General features: G+C 45.3%; 1 protein-coding gene and 1 non-coding gene across 2 annotated transcripts in view; one reads left to right on the top strand and one right to left on the bottom strand.

Moving 5' to 3' along the window:
• ARHGEF37 (Rho guanine nucleotide exchange factor 37) overlaps nt 1-16,125 on the top strand; it is a 53,869-nt gene that overhangs the window by 15,665 nt on the left and 22,079 nt on the right. Inside the window, exons 2-4 of the mRNA XM_023226972.2 lie at nt 2,033-2,229; nt 4,741-4,864; nt 12,444-12,591. Coding sequence (XP_023082740.2) covers nt 2,044-2,229; nt 4,741-4,864; nt 12,444-12,591 — 458 coding nt within the window. The 5' untranslated portion in view covers nt 2,033-2,043. The remainder of the gene's footprint in view (nt 1-2,032; nt 2,230-4,740; nt 4,865-12,443; nt 12,592-16,125) is intronic.
• Nucleotides 10,190-10,294, bottom strand: LOC111552710. Its single transcript, XR_002734705.2, has one exon. It is a non-coding gene; the product is annotated as a U6 spliceosomal RNA (small nuclear RNA).

Below are 16,125 nucleotides of genomic sequence, written 5' to 3'. Positions count from 1 at the left end.
AGCTTTGGGCCACCTGGACCACATGTATACCATTGATTTGGACTTAAACCCAGTGAAGGCAGGTGTGTTGTTATGAATTTATGTTATGGAGACTTTTTCTCCTCACCCAGAATCCAATTCCTCACCCAGAACTGGGATGAACTGTCTTTGTCATCTTCTGTGTGGATGGTTGCATGTTGTTGTTGTTGTTGTTTTTTTTTCTGATCCACCATTTCACAGAAGTCCTTGTGGTAGGGGGTCTCAGTTCTGTGACGGAGCTTGTCTCCTGTTCCTACCTGGCACTAATGCCCAAGTCTCTGGTTCACTGAGTTTCAAATGGTGTCTTCCCTACCCACCCCTCTACTTTGGGCCACAGCTGCATCAGGTCAGCTGCTCCCCATCCTGGTTTTCAACTCCCTGTTTGAGGGCCCTAGTGATTTATTTTCCTCTCTTACATGATCTGTCATGCAGTTAAAAAGTTTATTTAAAAGTTTATTATAGCTGATCTAGCATTCCTAAGTGTTTTGTGGTAGGAAAGTTTTTCAGATCATCTTGTCCATGGTATTGCCCTTAACACTTTATTATTATTATTATTATTATTATTATTTTGAGATGGAATCTTGCTCTGTCACCCAGGCTGGAGTGCAGTGGTGCAATCTCGGCTCACTGCAACCTCCACCTCCTGGGTTCAAGCGATTCTCTTGCCTCAGCCTCCCAAGTAGCTGGAATTACAGGTGTGCACCACCACACCTGGCTAATTTTTGTATTTTGAGTAGAGATGCATTTTTACCATGTTGGCCAGGCTGGTCTCGAACTCCCAACCTCAGGTGATTTGCCCACGTTGGCCTCCCAAAGTGCTGGGATTACAGGCATGAGCCATTGCACCTTGGCCCTTGATACTTTAAAAGTTAGAGATAAAGGACTGTAGGAGTTTCAGAGAAGAAAAGTGCAGCTGGTGGGAGTGAGAAATGAGGGGAGGATCAAGAGTGGCTTTAGAGAAGTAAATATTGGGGAATAGGAACACAGGAGGGAGCATGGCAGGTACAAAAGCAGGAAATGCCAATGCAAGTATGGAGAAGAGCGCTCAACTGTCTTTCCACTGCAGTACCACCTGTGAAGAGGAAATATAGTTAGAGCCTGGAGTGCAGTCTGTGAAGGGGAAATGAGGTTGGAATCAGACCACTGAGCAGCAGGAAGCTACTAAAGTCTTACAGCAGGGCACACCATGTTCACATGCGTTGTTTCAGGGAGTTTAACCTGGAAGCGTGTCCAGAAAGAATGGGTGTGGTGGTGGCAGGAGAGGAGTGTGGATTAGGAAGGATGACTCTGGGGGCTGTAGAAATAGCCCAGGCGATGGGTAGTAAGGCCTGAATGGGGTAGCTGGTAGGATGGGGTGTAGCGGGACCACTGGGAGAGGGTGAAAGACATTCAGCTGCACCAGATAAAGAAATCTAGGTCAAGAGCTGAATTGGAAATAGAAGAAAAGCCAGGCAAGCACATTGTCTGAGTCCTGGGAAATGAATTTAAAATGTCAAGAATTATCTATTTTGAAACTTTTTTTTTGAAACAGAGTTTTGCCTTGTTGCCCAGGCTAGAGTGCAGTGGTATGATCTCGGCTCACTGCAACCTCTGCCTCCCAGGTTCAAGTGATTCTCCTGCCTCAGCGTATCTGAGTAGCTGGGACTACAGGCACGCCTGCCACCACACCTGGCTAATTTTTATATTTTTAATAGGCTTTCACCATGTTGGCCAGGCTGGTCTTGAACTCCTGACCTCAGGTGATCTGCCCACGTTGGCCTCCCAAAGTGCTGGGATGACGGGCGTGAGCCACCGCCTAAAATGTCAAGAATTATCAGAGCTGTTACCTACCTTTCAATATTGTGCAGGTACTGCCTACAAATGCTAATAAACAGTTCATCTGGACTCTGTTTGCAGCTTAAGATGTTTTTAGGCCTCTTGATGAGAAATTGTCATTGAATTAGAGTTCTTCCCGAAAGTGAGTGGGGATGGTTCTTCCCGAAAAGTGAGTGGGGATTGGTTTTCCTTTTCCCAGAACCTGCTGACATGGCCAAGCATGGAGCCGACGAGCCGTCCTGCAGGTCAGGGAGTCTGGATGGGGAAGGTAGGACCTCCGAGGACAGATCGCTGCTTCATCAGAGGTTGGCTGTCCAGGAGCTCATCGACACTGAGGTCTCCTACTTGCACATGCTCCAGCTCTGTGCCTCTGACATCAGGAGCCGCCTCCAGCAGGTACTTGGGTAGGGTCACGTACAACCTGTCTTTATGGGGGCAAATGTGGGTCCCAGCTTCTGAGATTTCCCATCAATTCCTGGGGCAAGCTTGATAGAAAGGAAGCATGGTGGATGTGAAGTCTGACAGACCTGGATGTAAGCCCCAGTGCTTCCATTTATTGGCCGTGCAACCTTCAGCAAGGTCTTGCATGGCTTAGAATCTTAGTGTATTCCTTGGCTAACTGGGGAGCGGAATAATCACCTGGAGAACTATGGGAGCTAATGAACAAGCCCTTTTCAAGTTTGGAATAGATTGCTTAAACTGACCTATATTCTTCTTCTTCTTCTTTTTTTTTTTTTTTCCTGCTTCCCCTTCAAGGGTCTCTTTATTCGATCTGCAAAGTCACTGTCAGCAACTTGGCCTGGCCCTCTATGGCTTCCAACAAGGAAATGCTTAAAAGTCAGGAAATGCATTTAGTGCCTTTCCTAGTACCAAAAATTGACTACAGCCTCTTTGGGCACCCTGAGATAAATCAATAGCATTTGCTTTTTCTTTACTTCTCTAACAGAATTCCGGAAGACAATAGATCTCTCATTTATATTTATATTTATATTTATATTTATATTTATATTTATATTTATATATACACATTCATATATAAAGAGATCCTTCAACCAAGAAGAGGCAAAGAATCCAGTGTACCTCTGAGGTACCTCTTGGCCTGGTGCAGGAAGGCCAGGAGGCACCAACAATCTTGGGAATCACCTCGAGATGAGCAGTGCTGAGCTGGTGCGGCATGGATGGGGGATCTGCAACAGCCATCTCCCTCTAAGGAAGGTGGAGCTGTGATAAACCAGGGGAGCCCTCACTCAAGCTTTCCACCCATCCTGAAATGTGAACTGTACCTGATGGAGCTTTGAAGCTAAAACCCAAAGTGTAGATACAAAAGGATTCCCTAATAGGCCTCTAGGGTACTGACTCCTACCCACAGCCCCCAGGTCCCCTGAAGGCAGGTGTCATGGACACAGAGGTCTGCTCAGCCACAGGAGAGGGGCTGGGCTCTGTCCCCTCCTCAGGTCTCCAACCACAGCCCCTGCAGGCCCTCAGGCAGGGGAACCCAAAAGGCCAGAGCAAGACTCGGGCTCGGATCACCCAGGAAAGTCCAAGGCAAACTTTTTTTTTTTTAAGAGACAGGGTCTCACTACATTGCCCAGACTGGTCTCAAACTCCCAGGCTCAAGTGATCTTCCCATCTCACCCTCCCAAGTCAGCCTCCTGATTAGCTAGGATTACAAGCTCATGCCACCGCACCCAGTCATGACCTACATTCTAACTGTCTCATTTGCAGGGTGGTGACATGGAGAAATTATCACTGTGAGAGTTACTATTATAGTGCTTATTTTTTACATTTTCTTTTTCTGGTTTCAGAAATAATGCAGGCTCTTGCTTGCTACATTTCAAGCATCCCCTCGCATTTGAGGTCCATAAGGGCAAAGATTTTGTTTAGTTGAGTATATCCCAGTCTTGACACCTAAATACTGGACTTAAAAATAGTCTTTCTTCATTGAATGAAATACCAAAGTAGATAATGTAGAAAGTGAAGTGCTTCTTTTATTTTACCCTCCAGAAATTAGGATTTTTCTCTGTAGACGTTAAACAAGCAAATACAGTCATGTGTCACTTAACACCAGGGAGATGTTTTGAGAAATGCATAGTTAGGCAATTTCATCATGTGCGAACACCATAGAATGCACTTATACAAACCTAGATGGGATAGCCTGCTACACACATAGACTGGACGGTATGGCCTATTGTTCCTAGGCTATAAATCTGTTCAACATGTCACTGTCCTGAATACTACAGGCAACTGCAGGACAATAGTATTTATGTATCTAAACACAGAAAAGGTACAGTAAAAATATGATATTATAATTCTATGAGATCACCCTGGTATATACAATCCATCTTTGATTAAAATGTTATTATGCAGTTCATGACTGTGTATATTGTTATTTATTTTAACAAAAACAAGAGCAGACTCTAGATATTGTTCCGCAGTTAGCTTTCTCACTTGAATGGGTGTCCAGCACATCCTTCACTGCTTGTGCATTTGTATAGATGTCCTGCATCTTTTTAAACAGCGGTATAGCTTGGTTAATAGGGTCCAGAGAATGCATCTTGAGGTGATGGTGGTAGGTGCCAAGTATGTCAGAGCTGGAAAGAAGTCTAACTTCTCACCCTTCGATGACAGATGGGGAAACTGAGAGAAGACAGCTGGCAGCAGACCTAGGCGAAAACCCTGGTTCAGCTTTCCTTCCACACTGAGTACTCCATCTGTTCCTCTCTTCTTGTAAAGTAATGAAAATACTCAATTTTTAACGTTTCAAAATCCTTGCAGAATTTCACTGGGGCAGCCAGTCTTCTCAGGAGTGATGGGAATGGTGTGAGTGTTCTGTCCTAATCTCGAAAGTCTGCAAATACACTCTGTGGAACTCTTAACCACCTCCCATGGCTTCTTTGTTCCTTCCAGTTGCCACAGGGAGATCTGGATGTCCTGTTCTCAAACATTGATGATATCATCAAGGTGAACAGCAGATTCCTTCATGATCTACAGGAGACAGCCTCCAAGAAAGAGGAACAAGTGCAGCTAGTTGGTAAGCAAAAAACCTAAGGAGCTATCAGCCTTAGATTCTTGTGCAATTGTTCTCAGCGAGTGGTCACTGCTTAACTGTCTCCAGAGTTCCAGGGAAATGTAGCTCAATGGCAGTCTGTTTTGGGGATCTCCAAAACACAACCTATCAGAGCCAGCAGGGCCCTCAAATAACAACTAGTCCAGTCCCATTACTTTACAGAGACTGAGCCCCAGAGACAGAGAGGAACATCCTCACAGTCACAGAATTGTTAGTGATGCAGCTAAATGTTTAGTCTGTGTCTCTTTCACATTCATTCATCCAACAGTTATTTACTGAGCATCTGCAGTGTGCAGGCAAAGCATCAACAAGAGAGTCTGAGCTTCTATTCTCATGGAGTTGACAAGTTAGTGACAGAGACAGAAGATAAACAGACAAACAACAGAATTGTAGGTAATAATTTGTAATTTGAAGGCGATAAATAGTTGTGGTAACTTCTGGGTGTGAGGGAAGGCCTCTGGAGGAGGGAACATATGAACTGAGATCTGAGTGTCAGGAAGGAGCTAGCCTTGAGAATATCTGAAGGGAGAGTAGAGAGCATAGTTGTGCAAAGTCCCTAAGGCAAGGATCAGTCCATAACGTTTAAAGGACAGACGGAAGATTGATGTGGCTCCAGGGAAATTAGTGAGGGGAGACTGTCAGGGGATAAGATAGAAGAGGCGCACAAGGACCAGATCATGCACAGTGTTATAGGTCATGGCAAGGAGTTTGGAGTTTATTCTAACTGTTATGGGGAGCCATTGGACAGTTTTGAGTGCGGAAGTGACATGGTTTGATTTATGTTTTTCTTTTCTTTTTTTTGAAACGGAGTCTTGCTCTGTCACCCAGGCTGGAGTGCAGTGGCGTAATCTTGGCTCACTGCAACCTCTGCCTCCTGGGTTCAAGTGATTCTCCTGCCTCAGCCTCCTGAGTAGCTGGGACTACAGGTGCCCGCCACCATGCCTGGCTACTCTTTGTATTGTTAGTAAAGACAGGGTTTCACCATATTGGTCAGGCTGGTCTTGAACTCCTGACCTCTTGATCTGCCTGCCTTGGCCTCCCAAAGTGCTGGGATTACGGGCGTGAGCCACCACACCCAGCTGATTTATGTTTTTCAAAGATCTCTTTGGCTGTTGTGGACAATGGATTATGAGGGGGTGGTGAGAGTGGAAGCAGTGAGATCAGTTGTGGCCCAGATGAGAAATGAGTATAGTCTCCTTTGGTTTAATTTTTTTTTTTTTTTTTTGAGATGGGATCTCACTCTATTGCCCAGGCTAGAGTGCAGTGGAGCAATCATGACTCACTTACAGCCTCCACCTTCCAGCCTCAAGGATCCTCCTGCCTCAGCCTCCTGAGGAGGATAGTCTTCTTATTCTGAAATGATTAGGATGACCACAGCAGAAAGAAAGGAGGAGTGGGCGCAGACCTCATACCTGTCTCCTTCTGTCTCATCCCATCTGCTGCCAGGATTCCCATGGTGAGGGGTTTCCTAGTGGAGTCAGGAGATATAGGGGAATGGATGGGTGCCAGATTCACTACAGTGGCAGAAAGGAGGAGGAGATAAAGGTACCCAGTGCTGTGGCCACCCAAGTGCCCCTGGCTTTTATACCACCAATCTTCTAACCTTTCCCGAACATAAATGATGAGGATGGGGATTAAAAACAACAAACATGCAAAAAAAGCTTTGTGGGGTTTTTTTGTTTTTTGTTTTTTTTTTGAGATGGAATCTCGCTGTCACCCAGGCTGGAGTGCAATGGCATGATCTCGGCTTACTGCAACCTCTGCCTCCCAGGTTCAAGCGATTCCCCTGCCTCAGCCTCCTGAGTAGCTGGGATTACAGGCGCGCACCACCACACCCGGTTAATTTTTGTATTTTCAGTAGAGATGGGGTTTCACCATGTTGGCCAGACTAGTCTCGAGCTCCTGACCTCAGGTGATCTGCCCGCCTTGACCTCCCAAAGTGCTGGGATTACAGGCATGAGCCACTGTGCCTGGCCTAAATACACAAACAAATCTTAAAAACCTCCTTTCTGAGTGTTTACAAAATGCTAAGCACTGTTCTTATGTACATATATTAATTCACTTCATCTCAAAATAACCCTGAAATGTAGATACCATTATCTCATTTTACAGTTGAGGAATCTTTGGCACAGAGAGAGGCAATAACCTGCTTAGTCACGCAGCTAGGGGCAGAGCCAGAATTTGAATGCAGGTAGTTGGCCCTGAGAGTCAGAGCTCTCAACTGCTACACTGAATTGCTTCTGCATGGTAGAAGGTGAGACTAAAGCCTGTGTATTGTGTGTTTATCATTCCTTTGAAAATATAGTTCTTTACTAAAATAGCAATGTGAGTGAGTTACTATTCCCTATAGATGATAAAGGAATGCAAAATTATTTTCTGTCTCAAAAATAAAAAAATTTAAAAAGTACCTATAGATGTTCTTACAGGTACTTTCTCTTTTATCATTTGATCATTGTTTCTGTTAATAATGAACACTTATTTGAATGGAAATTGATATAGCCCCAGGCTGAAAACATTCTAAGGTCTAAGGACTTTGAGCTCAGGCTCTTCTATAGCTACATGTTTGAGATTTGGTGAGGTTCCTTGTAAAGGTCTTCATTTCTCAATCTGCCTTCCTGCTGGACCCACAGAGACAAAAGGCTACTTGTCTCCTGATCACGCCTGGTGACATGTCCATGAGCTGTCCTCACTGCTTCACTGTAGGGTTTCCAGTTAAAATATGGGATATGCTTATGCTAAAAAATTATTCATTGTTTATCTAAAATTCAAATTTAACAGAGCATCCTGTATTCCTCTCTCCCCTGCAAATTTGGCAGTCCTGTGTCCTGGCCTTCACAGAGTCTGCAGAAAATACCCTTCTCATCCCTTGTCTCTTGTGATTGCCAAAAAGAGGCCCAAATAACCCACATGGCTTTTCTTCTCCTCAGTGCAACTATGTGCCAGGTCAGGCCGCTCTGGCTCCTGCCCACTGTCTCTCTATTCCCCCTCTAGCCCCTAGGCCTTGCTATGCAAGGAGAGCCCTTTCCCCAGTAGGGCAGCAACAGCATTTTTTTTGTTTTTTTGAGACAGAGTCTCTCTCTGTCGCCCAGGCCAAAGTACAGTGGCGTGATCTTGGCTCGTTGCAACCTCTGCCTTCCGGGTTCAAGCGATTCTCATGTCTCAGCCTACCAGGTAGCTGGGATTACAGGCGTGTGCCACCACGCCCAGCTAATTTTTGTATTGTCAGTAGAGACTGGGTTTCGCCATGTTGGTCAGCCTGGTTGCAAACTCTTGGCCTAGCAACAGCATTTTGAAAGATTTTTGGGAGGCTGGGCATGGTGGTTCACACCTACAATCCCAGCACTTTGGGAGACTGAGGCAGATAAATCACCTGAGGTCAGGAGTTCGAGACCAGCCTGGCCAACACAGTGAAACCCCATCTCTACTAAAAATACAAAAATTAGTTGGGCATGTTGGTGGGCACCTGTAATCCCAGCTACTTGGGAGGCTGTGGCAGGAGAATTGCTTGAATCCAGGAGGTGGAGGTTGCAGTGAGCCGAGATTGTGCCACTGCACTCCAGCCTGGGCAACAGAGCAAGACTGCATCTCAAAAAAAAAAAAAAAAAAAAGAGAGAGAGAAATATAATGTTAGCTACAAATATTTAAAATTTTCAAGTAGCTACATTAAGAAAATTAAAGAAACAACTGAAATTAATTTTAATGATATCTTTTATTTAACTCAATAGATCCAAAATAATATTTCAACATGTAATCAGTATAAACATTCATCATTCATTACTTTTGTTTTATATGAAGTCTTTGAAATCCAGTATCTTTTACACTGACAGCACATCTCATTTGGGGTTCACCATATTTCAAGTGCCCAATAGCCACGTGTGGCTGGTGACTACTATATTTGAGCACTGCAGGTCTAGTGGTTATAGCAGAAGCTTTGGAATCTGACTAACTAGGTCCTGCCACCCACAAGCTCTTTCCTTTCTGAGTCCCAGTTACTGCCACCTTAAAATGAGCTTGAAAACAGTATCCATCTCTGTGCCAACAATGATGCCAAGTACTTAACCTGAAGCTCTTTGAGTTCTCATAACATTATTACTTGTTGATTATTATTAATAACCTCCATTTTACCAAAGACATCTCTGAGGCTCAGAGAGGCTAAGTAACTTTCCCAAGGTCACACAGTTTGACCAGGCAGTTAGTATTTGAGCCCAGCTCTTCTAGAGCCCTAGGTCTTGACCATGCTGCTTCCCTTTCTCTCCTTTCCAACTAATCCCAGCTAGAGATAAAGTGCCCCCTTTGACGCTAGGAATAAATTGTTTGCTAATCTGTGACTGGAGAAGGACAAGCAGAGAGGAAACAAGCCTTTCCTTTGGTGTAATTGTCATTCTTGCCTCTTTGGACCACTCTGTTCTCTGGGAGTTCACTTTCCTCCCTCCTTTAGTTACTGAAACGCCCTTACCCCTGGCCACACTGGTATGACAGTTTCCTTGGCATGTCTGTCTCATTCCCGAGGACACACCCATGTTGAGGAGAGTGTGGGAACTTGGGCCACACCCAAGCTATCTCCTAGCAGGGCCGTCTCTGCAGTTGGCTGATCTCTCTCCACACAGCTTCTTCCTGGCTGCAGTTTCCGGTGGTCATGTTCTGTCCGGCTCTAGGGGCTTCTCCTGGGAGTTCTTGCTAGGCATCAGCTGAATCGACACTGGGAAAGGGTAGGCCCAGGGATGACGATCTCCCCATGGGGATCTTTGCTGAGAACTTGCACCTCTGGCCACCAACTGATGTGTCCCAATACAGACCTTGTCTAGGTCACAGGTCTAGCCCATGGCTTTGGCAGGCAGTAGGGTCAGCTGGGCTTCCTGTGGTCCCTGGTTCCCCACCTGCCTTCTTGTGGTTAATATATATATATATATATTTTTTTTTTTTTTTTGACGCGGAGTCTCGCTCTGTCGCCCAGGCTGGAGTGCAGTGGCCGGATCTCAACTCACTGCAAGCTCCGCCTCCCGGGTTCCCGCCATTCTCCTGCCTCAGCCTCCCAAGTAGCTGGGACTACAGGCGCCCGCCACCTCGCCCGGCTAGTTTTTGTATTTTTAGTAGAGACGGGGTTTCACTGTGTTAGCCAGGATGGTCTCGATCTCCTGACCTCGTGATCCGCCCGTCTTGGCCTCCCAAAGTGCTGAGATTACAGGCTTGAGCCACCGCACCCGGCCAATATATTTTTCTTCACCCTCACTACTTCCTCTCAAGTCCGTCCACCTTCTCTAGGTCACTAATCTCATCAGTTTCTGTTTTGAAAATATGGAATGCTTCGCAAATTTGCATGTCATTTTTGCAGAGGCGCCATGCTAATCTCTATATTGTTCCAATTTTAGTGTATATGATGCTGAAATTGAGCACCAGCGTGATCCTTTTAAGCAGAAATCAGATCCTGTCACTGCTGCTCAAAACCCTCCAGTTGCTTCCTGCCACCATCAGAATGAAACCTGAATCCCTTACTGCACTTCACTTACTTTGAGACCCTGCATGATCTGGCTTCTGTTGCCTGCTTATTTCCTCTACTTTATTTTTATTTTTTAAAATTAATTAATTTATTTTTTGAGACAGTCTTGCTCTGTCACCCAGCCTGGAGTGCAGTGGCACAATCTCAGCTCACTGCAGCCTCCACCTCCAGAGTTCAAGCGGTTCTCCTGCCTCAGCCTCCTGAGTAGCTGGGATTACAGGCGCCTGCCACCACACCTGGCTAACTTTTGTGTTTTTTTAGTAGAGATGGGGTTTTGCTATGTTGGCCAGGCTGGTCTCAAACTCCTGGCCTCGAGTGATCCACCCGCCTTGGCCTCCCAGAATGCTGGGATTTCAGGCGTGAGCCACAGCACCCAACCTATTTTATTTTTTGACACTATCCACCTGGAGATTAATTTCCTCTACTTTATGCCCTTGTTCACCCACTCCAGCCACACTTGCCTTGTTGCTGTTGCGCTTGTGGCCAGCACTTTCCTGCCTCAGGGCCTCTGCAGGTGTCCTTCCCTAATACTGGGTGCTGCTCTTCCCTTGCTTGTTCCCAGGGCTGGTTACCTCTGCCTCTCTGGCAGACATTTACATCTTGTGAGAGGCCTTCCCCAAGTACATCCCCCACCATTTTCTAACTCTTTATTTGGCTTCGTTTTAATTCATGGCACTTATCATATGTATATAATAAATATATTACATACAGTTTCAGGTGGTCATGTTCTGTCCGGCTCTAGGGGCTTCTCCTGGGAGTTCTTGCTAGGCATCAGCTGAACTGACACTGGGAAAGGGTAGGCCCAGGGACATATGAGGATGGGGATTAAAAATAACAAATACGCAAACAATTTTGTTTTGTTTTGTTTTGAGATGGAATCTTGCTCTGTTGTGCAGGCTGGAGTGCAGTGGCGCGATCTCGGCTTACTGCAACCTCTGCTTCCCAGGTTCAAGCAATTCTCCTCCCTCAGTCTCCCAAGAGTAGCTGGGACTACAGGAACACACCATCATACCTGGCTAATTTTTGTATTTTCAGTAGAGACAAGGTTTTACCATGTGGGCCAGGCTGGTCTGGAACTCCTGACCTCGTGATCCACCCGTCTTGACTTCCCAAAGTGCTGGAATTATAGGCGTGACCCACCACACCCAGCCATAAGTACTGTTTCTATTTGCATTCCATACATGAGAAAATAGAGAGCCAAAGGAGTGAAACACTTGCCTCAGGTTACACAACTGGGAAAGGGTTGCTGGAGATCTGGCCCTAGTTGCCTCGAATCCAAGCCCACACCGTAGTGTTATGCTGCAGCATGTCTTTGTAAATTGGGGATTTATCGTTGTGCTTGTCACACGTTTTGTCTTTAATTGTAAAGATAAAATGAGCGTCTGGGCGTGGTGGCTCACACCTGTAATCCCAGCACTTTGGCAGGCCAAGGGAAGTGGATCACCTGAGGTCAGGAATTCAAGACCAGCCTGGTCAACATGGTAAAACCCCGTCTCCACTAAAAATACAAAACTTAGCTGGGCATGGTAACATACGCCTGTAACCCTACTCGGAGGGTAGGGTTACAGCTACTCAGGAGGCTGAGGCAGGAGAATCGCTTGAACCCAGGAGGCGGAGGTTGCTGTGAGTCAAGATTGCGCCACTGCACTCCAACCTGGGCGACAAGAGCAAGACTCCGTCTCAAAAAAAAAAAAAAAAAAAAAAAGAGCTAATGGTTATGAGTGTGCTTTCTGTACTATAAAGCACTGTCCAAATGTGAGCATTATTAATATTCCTGGTATGACTATAGCTACCATTTAGTAAGTGCTCACAGGGTCCCAGCCTAAGATGTATATCATTCTGTCACTCAATCCTCAGAACAACCTTGTGAAAAGATGAAACAAACCAGAAAGTCAGGAAGATGAGGTCATTTACCCATGGTAACACGCTGATAAACCCAGCAGTCTCACTGGAGAGCTGGAGGGGTTTACTTACTGCCTCCATGTTCCAAGCTGGGGGACACACAGACATGCCCTTGATGATTCCTTGTTGCGTCTTCACCCTCAGGTAACTTATTTCTGGAATTCCAAGAGGAGTTGGAGCAAGTCTATAAGGTCTACTGTGCCAGCTACGACCAGGCCTTGCTACTGGTGGACACGTACAGGAAGGAGCCGGAGCTGCAGCGGCACATCCAGGGCATCATTGAGGCGGTGGTGTGAGTAGAACAGCCAGTGAGCACTCGTTCCTGCCCCACTGACCCAGGTCAGGGGTAGCTACGGTCTCACCCCTTTTTCATGCCATTCATGCTGCTTCAGGAGTGTTGCTCTGTCAGCGCCTGTGTTAGTCAGGATAGGGCAGGCTGTGCTGCAGAGACAAACAGCTCCCACATCTCAGTGGTTTCAAACAACAAAGGTTTATGTCTTCCTTTTGCTCCATTGAAGGCTGACTTGGGGTTCTGCTCTTTGTCATCCTCACTCCAGGACCCACACTCACAGCAGCCACTGTCTGGAATGTTGCCAGTAACTGTGGCTTAAGAAAAAAGAGCTCTGGAGAGTCTAACGCTGGCAATTGAATGCTCTGGCCCAGAAATAATATTAATCACTTCTTGTAATTCATGGGCCAGGACTCATCATAGCTTCGTTCAACAACCAGGAGGCAGGGCATGCCATCCTAACACATGTCCAGAGTTGGAGAAGCGGAAACATTTGGGAACAGTGCTCATGACTAGCACAGGAAAGGGCAGTGAGATGAGGGTCCCATGTGTTCCCATAGTGATGAGAAGCAGGTGTGTGTCACCTGAGGATCCCTCTCTACCAGTGACTGACGTCCTACCACATGGAAAAGGGACAGAATCACCAGTCCCTGGTGGACTCATAACCTAGAATTAACACCAGTGGGTAGAAGCCCCAGGTAGAAAAATGCAGAGAGTGTGTCTTCAAATTTAAATTTTCGAATGGGTAACATGATTACATGATTCAAAAACTTTAAAACATCAAAATTTTTACAGTAAAAAATATCTGGCTGGACGCAGTGGCTCACGCCTAAAGTCTCCTTTTCAATAACCCATGTCCTAGTCCCTCTCTGCTTCCAAAAAAACTGTACTTATTTCCCCCTTTTATTCATCCTTCATGGGTCTTACAAACAGACTTCTGCAAAGGTCACTAAATATATTTCTATAGTTTACAGATATAAAGGGAAGCAGGTGCCAGAGATGAGACAAAAGGGAGAAGTGGAGGCTGCGCAAACTAGAGGCAACAGACCCCGTGTAGCGTGCAGCTGCGGCACAGCTTAGCTGATTGTTGCTCTATCAAGTGGCTTTTGCTAGATAACAAACCACCCCCAAAATGTAGTGGCTTAAAATAAACATTGATTTAGCTCACACTTCTGCATATTAGCAATTTAGGTGTACTCAGTAAATGATTCTCCTGGAATCATTAGCACTCTCAAATATCTGCAGTCACCTGCAGGTCAGCTTTGCTGATCCTGGCTGGGTTTTTTCATGTATCTGGGACACAAGAGCTGCCTCACCTGTGGTTCCATGGTCTCTCCTCTTCCCACAGGCTAGCTTATTCACATCGTGGTCTAAGGTTCTAAGGGCAGTGGGGAGGGCTTGGCATAGAGGTCTTAGCTGGGAACTGGCACATCGTCATTCAAATGAAGTCCTAAGGCCAGCCCATACTTAAGGGGTGGGGAAATAAACTCCATTTCTTGGTAGCAGGAGCTTCAAAGTGACAAAGGCTTGTAGAGATTAGGAGAGGAATAATTGCAGTGATTTTTTTGCAAACCATCTGCCTCAGCTGCCATATAGAAATGAGGGTCTATTGTGGCCAGAGCCTCTGATTTTTTGAGAGACGCCGGAAACTGAGATGTAACATCTCTCAAGAGTTCAGTGCTGGCATCTAGCTCAGACATTTAATAAACATGGTGTGTGGGAGCCCTGGTTGCTCAGAAGCTGCTGTTTACTAAGCTGCTGTTTACTACATCCTCTGCGCTTTGGTCTTTTCCAGCCAGGCCAGCTGGGTTTTGCTCATGGGCTCTGGAGCCGGGCTACATGGTGGTGGATGTGGCTTGGCCCCTGGACATGAGAGAGCCATTTTATGTCTCAAGACCTAGTTTCCTTATGTGTAGGGTGGGAGGAATAACAGCCCTGCATGGGGCATTGATTCATTGCACATGAGTGACACTCAATGAATCCTACGTATTATAGTTATCTCGGCTAGGCAGGGATTCTATTTTCTCTGAGACCACACTGTACTCAATTTTATCAGTGCCATGCTCCCTTGTTATAACAAATATTACATAAATTTACTATCCTGAGACATATCCTGAAATATATGTATAAATAAATCTCTCCTACCTATATATGTAACTGAAAAAAATCAATATAATGACTTCAGTATAAAGGAGAAATAAAAGGAAAATCATTCCAATAAAATACTATATAGTTCAGTGTGCATATCCTTGGACACCACTACTAAAAGATATAAGGAAGCCATCAGATGCTTGCAGCTACTTATAATAAATAAGTCTGGATTTAAAGAAAGAGATATCTGAAGCTGTTCTGTATAAAAGTACAAAAAAAGAAAGAGCACAGAATGACAGTGACAATAAACCTGACTTCCTTGTTTATGATAAGAGAAAGAATGAAATAATATCGTTGAAATGGGATTTATAAAAGGTAGTGTCATAGTAATTCCCAGTATTATGATATATGACTGGATAAAGTCCAAGAGTGGTAAACATATTTAGGTTTTTAGAAGTAGAGCACATTTCAGGGCCTTTGTTCAGTCTCTGAATGTTCAGGGGGACATGTGAGACATGGAACAATTCTCTGTAGTTCAGGACTGTCCTTGCAAGACATCCAGTGTACCTGGTCCCTGCCTGTTAAATGCCAGGCATTACTTTCCAGAGCCTGGCCAATAAGAATCGCCACGCCAGCCGTAACTAGTTCTTTCTCAGTCTGCTAGGATAGATGGCACCAGGTTATTAGATTCCTTGGGATTTCAAAATGCATGCTGACCCCACCCTTTATTTGGGTGGGATATTCATTCTGTCTTTTAAGGCAACTCTTCCCATCTAAGAGCCAAGGGAATAAAAAACTCGCCTTGGCAGTGGGCAGGAAGCTCTGCCCTAGGTAGGACTGTCCTAATGGTAGAGCTGTCAGGGTGGAAAAGGCAGCCTTGCAGAGATGGACCTGTCAAGCGCAAAGCACTGCAGTTCCAGAATGATGGCTGAGGCAGCAGAGTTTGGAGAAGGCAAATAATCTGCTTTGCTTTCTTTATCAGCTAGGTGTGTTCGTTTTAAACATAAAAGCAACATGTGCTTATTGAACAAAAGGAAAGTTCCAACAACACACAAGTATATAAAGTAAAAACGTAAAAGTCCATTCCCCTAGTAATGTTTTCCATCCAGATTTTCTACTGTATATTTATAGAGAGAGAGAGAGAGATGAACAGACAGATAGATGATTAGATAGATAGATGTCTTTTTTTTTTTTTTTTTTTTTTTGACACAGAGTTTTTGCTCTGTCTCCCAGGCTGGAGTGCAGTGGTGCAATCTAAGCTCACTGCAACCTCTGTCTCCCGGGTTCAAGCGGTTCTCCTGCCTCAGCCTCCCAAGTAGCTGGGACTATAGGAGTGCACCACCACACCCGGCTAATTTTTGTATTTTTAGTGGAGACAGGGTTTCACCATGTCAGCCAGGATTGTCTCGATTTCTTGACCTCGTGATCTGCCATTCTTGACCTCCC

Source organism: Piliocolobus tephrosceles, chromosome 4 (assembly GCF_002776525.5).
Source record: "Piliocolobus tephrosceles isolate RC106 chromosome 4, ASM277652v3, whole genome shotgun sequence".
NCBI classification, from domain to species: Eukaryota; Metazoa; Chordata; class Mammalia; order Primates; family Cercopithecidae; genus Piliocolobus; species Piliocolobus tephrosceles.
Note: the sequence above shows the minus strand (reverse complement) of the source record. Positions and strands in the feature narration are given on the sequence as shown.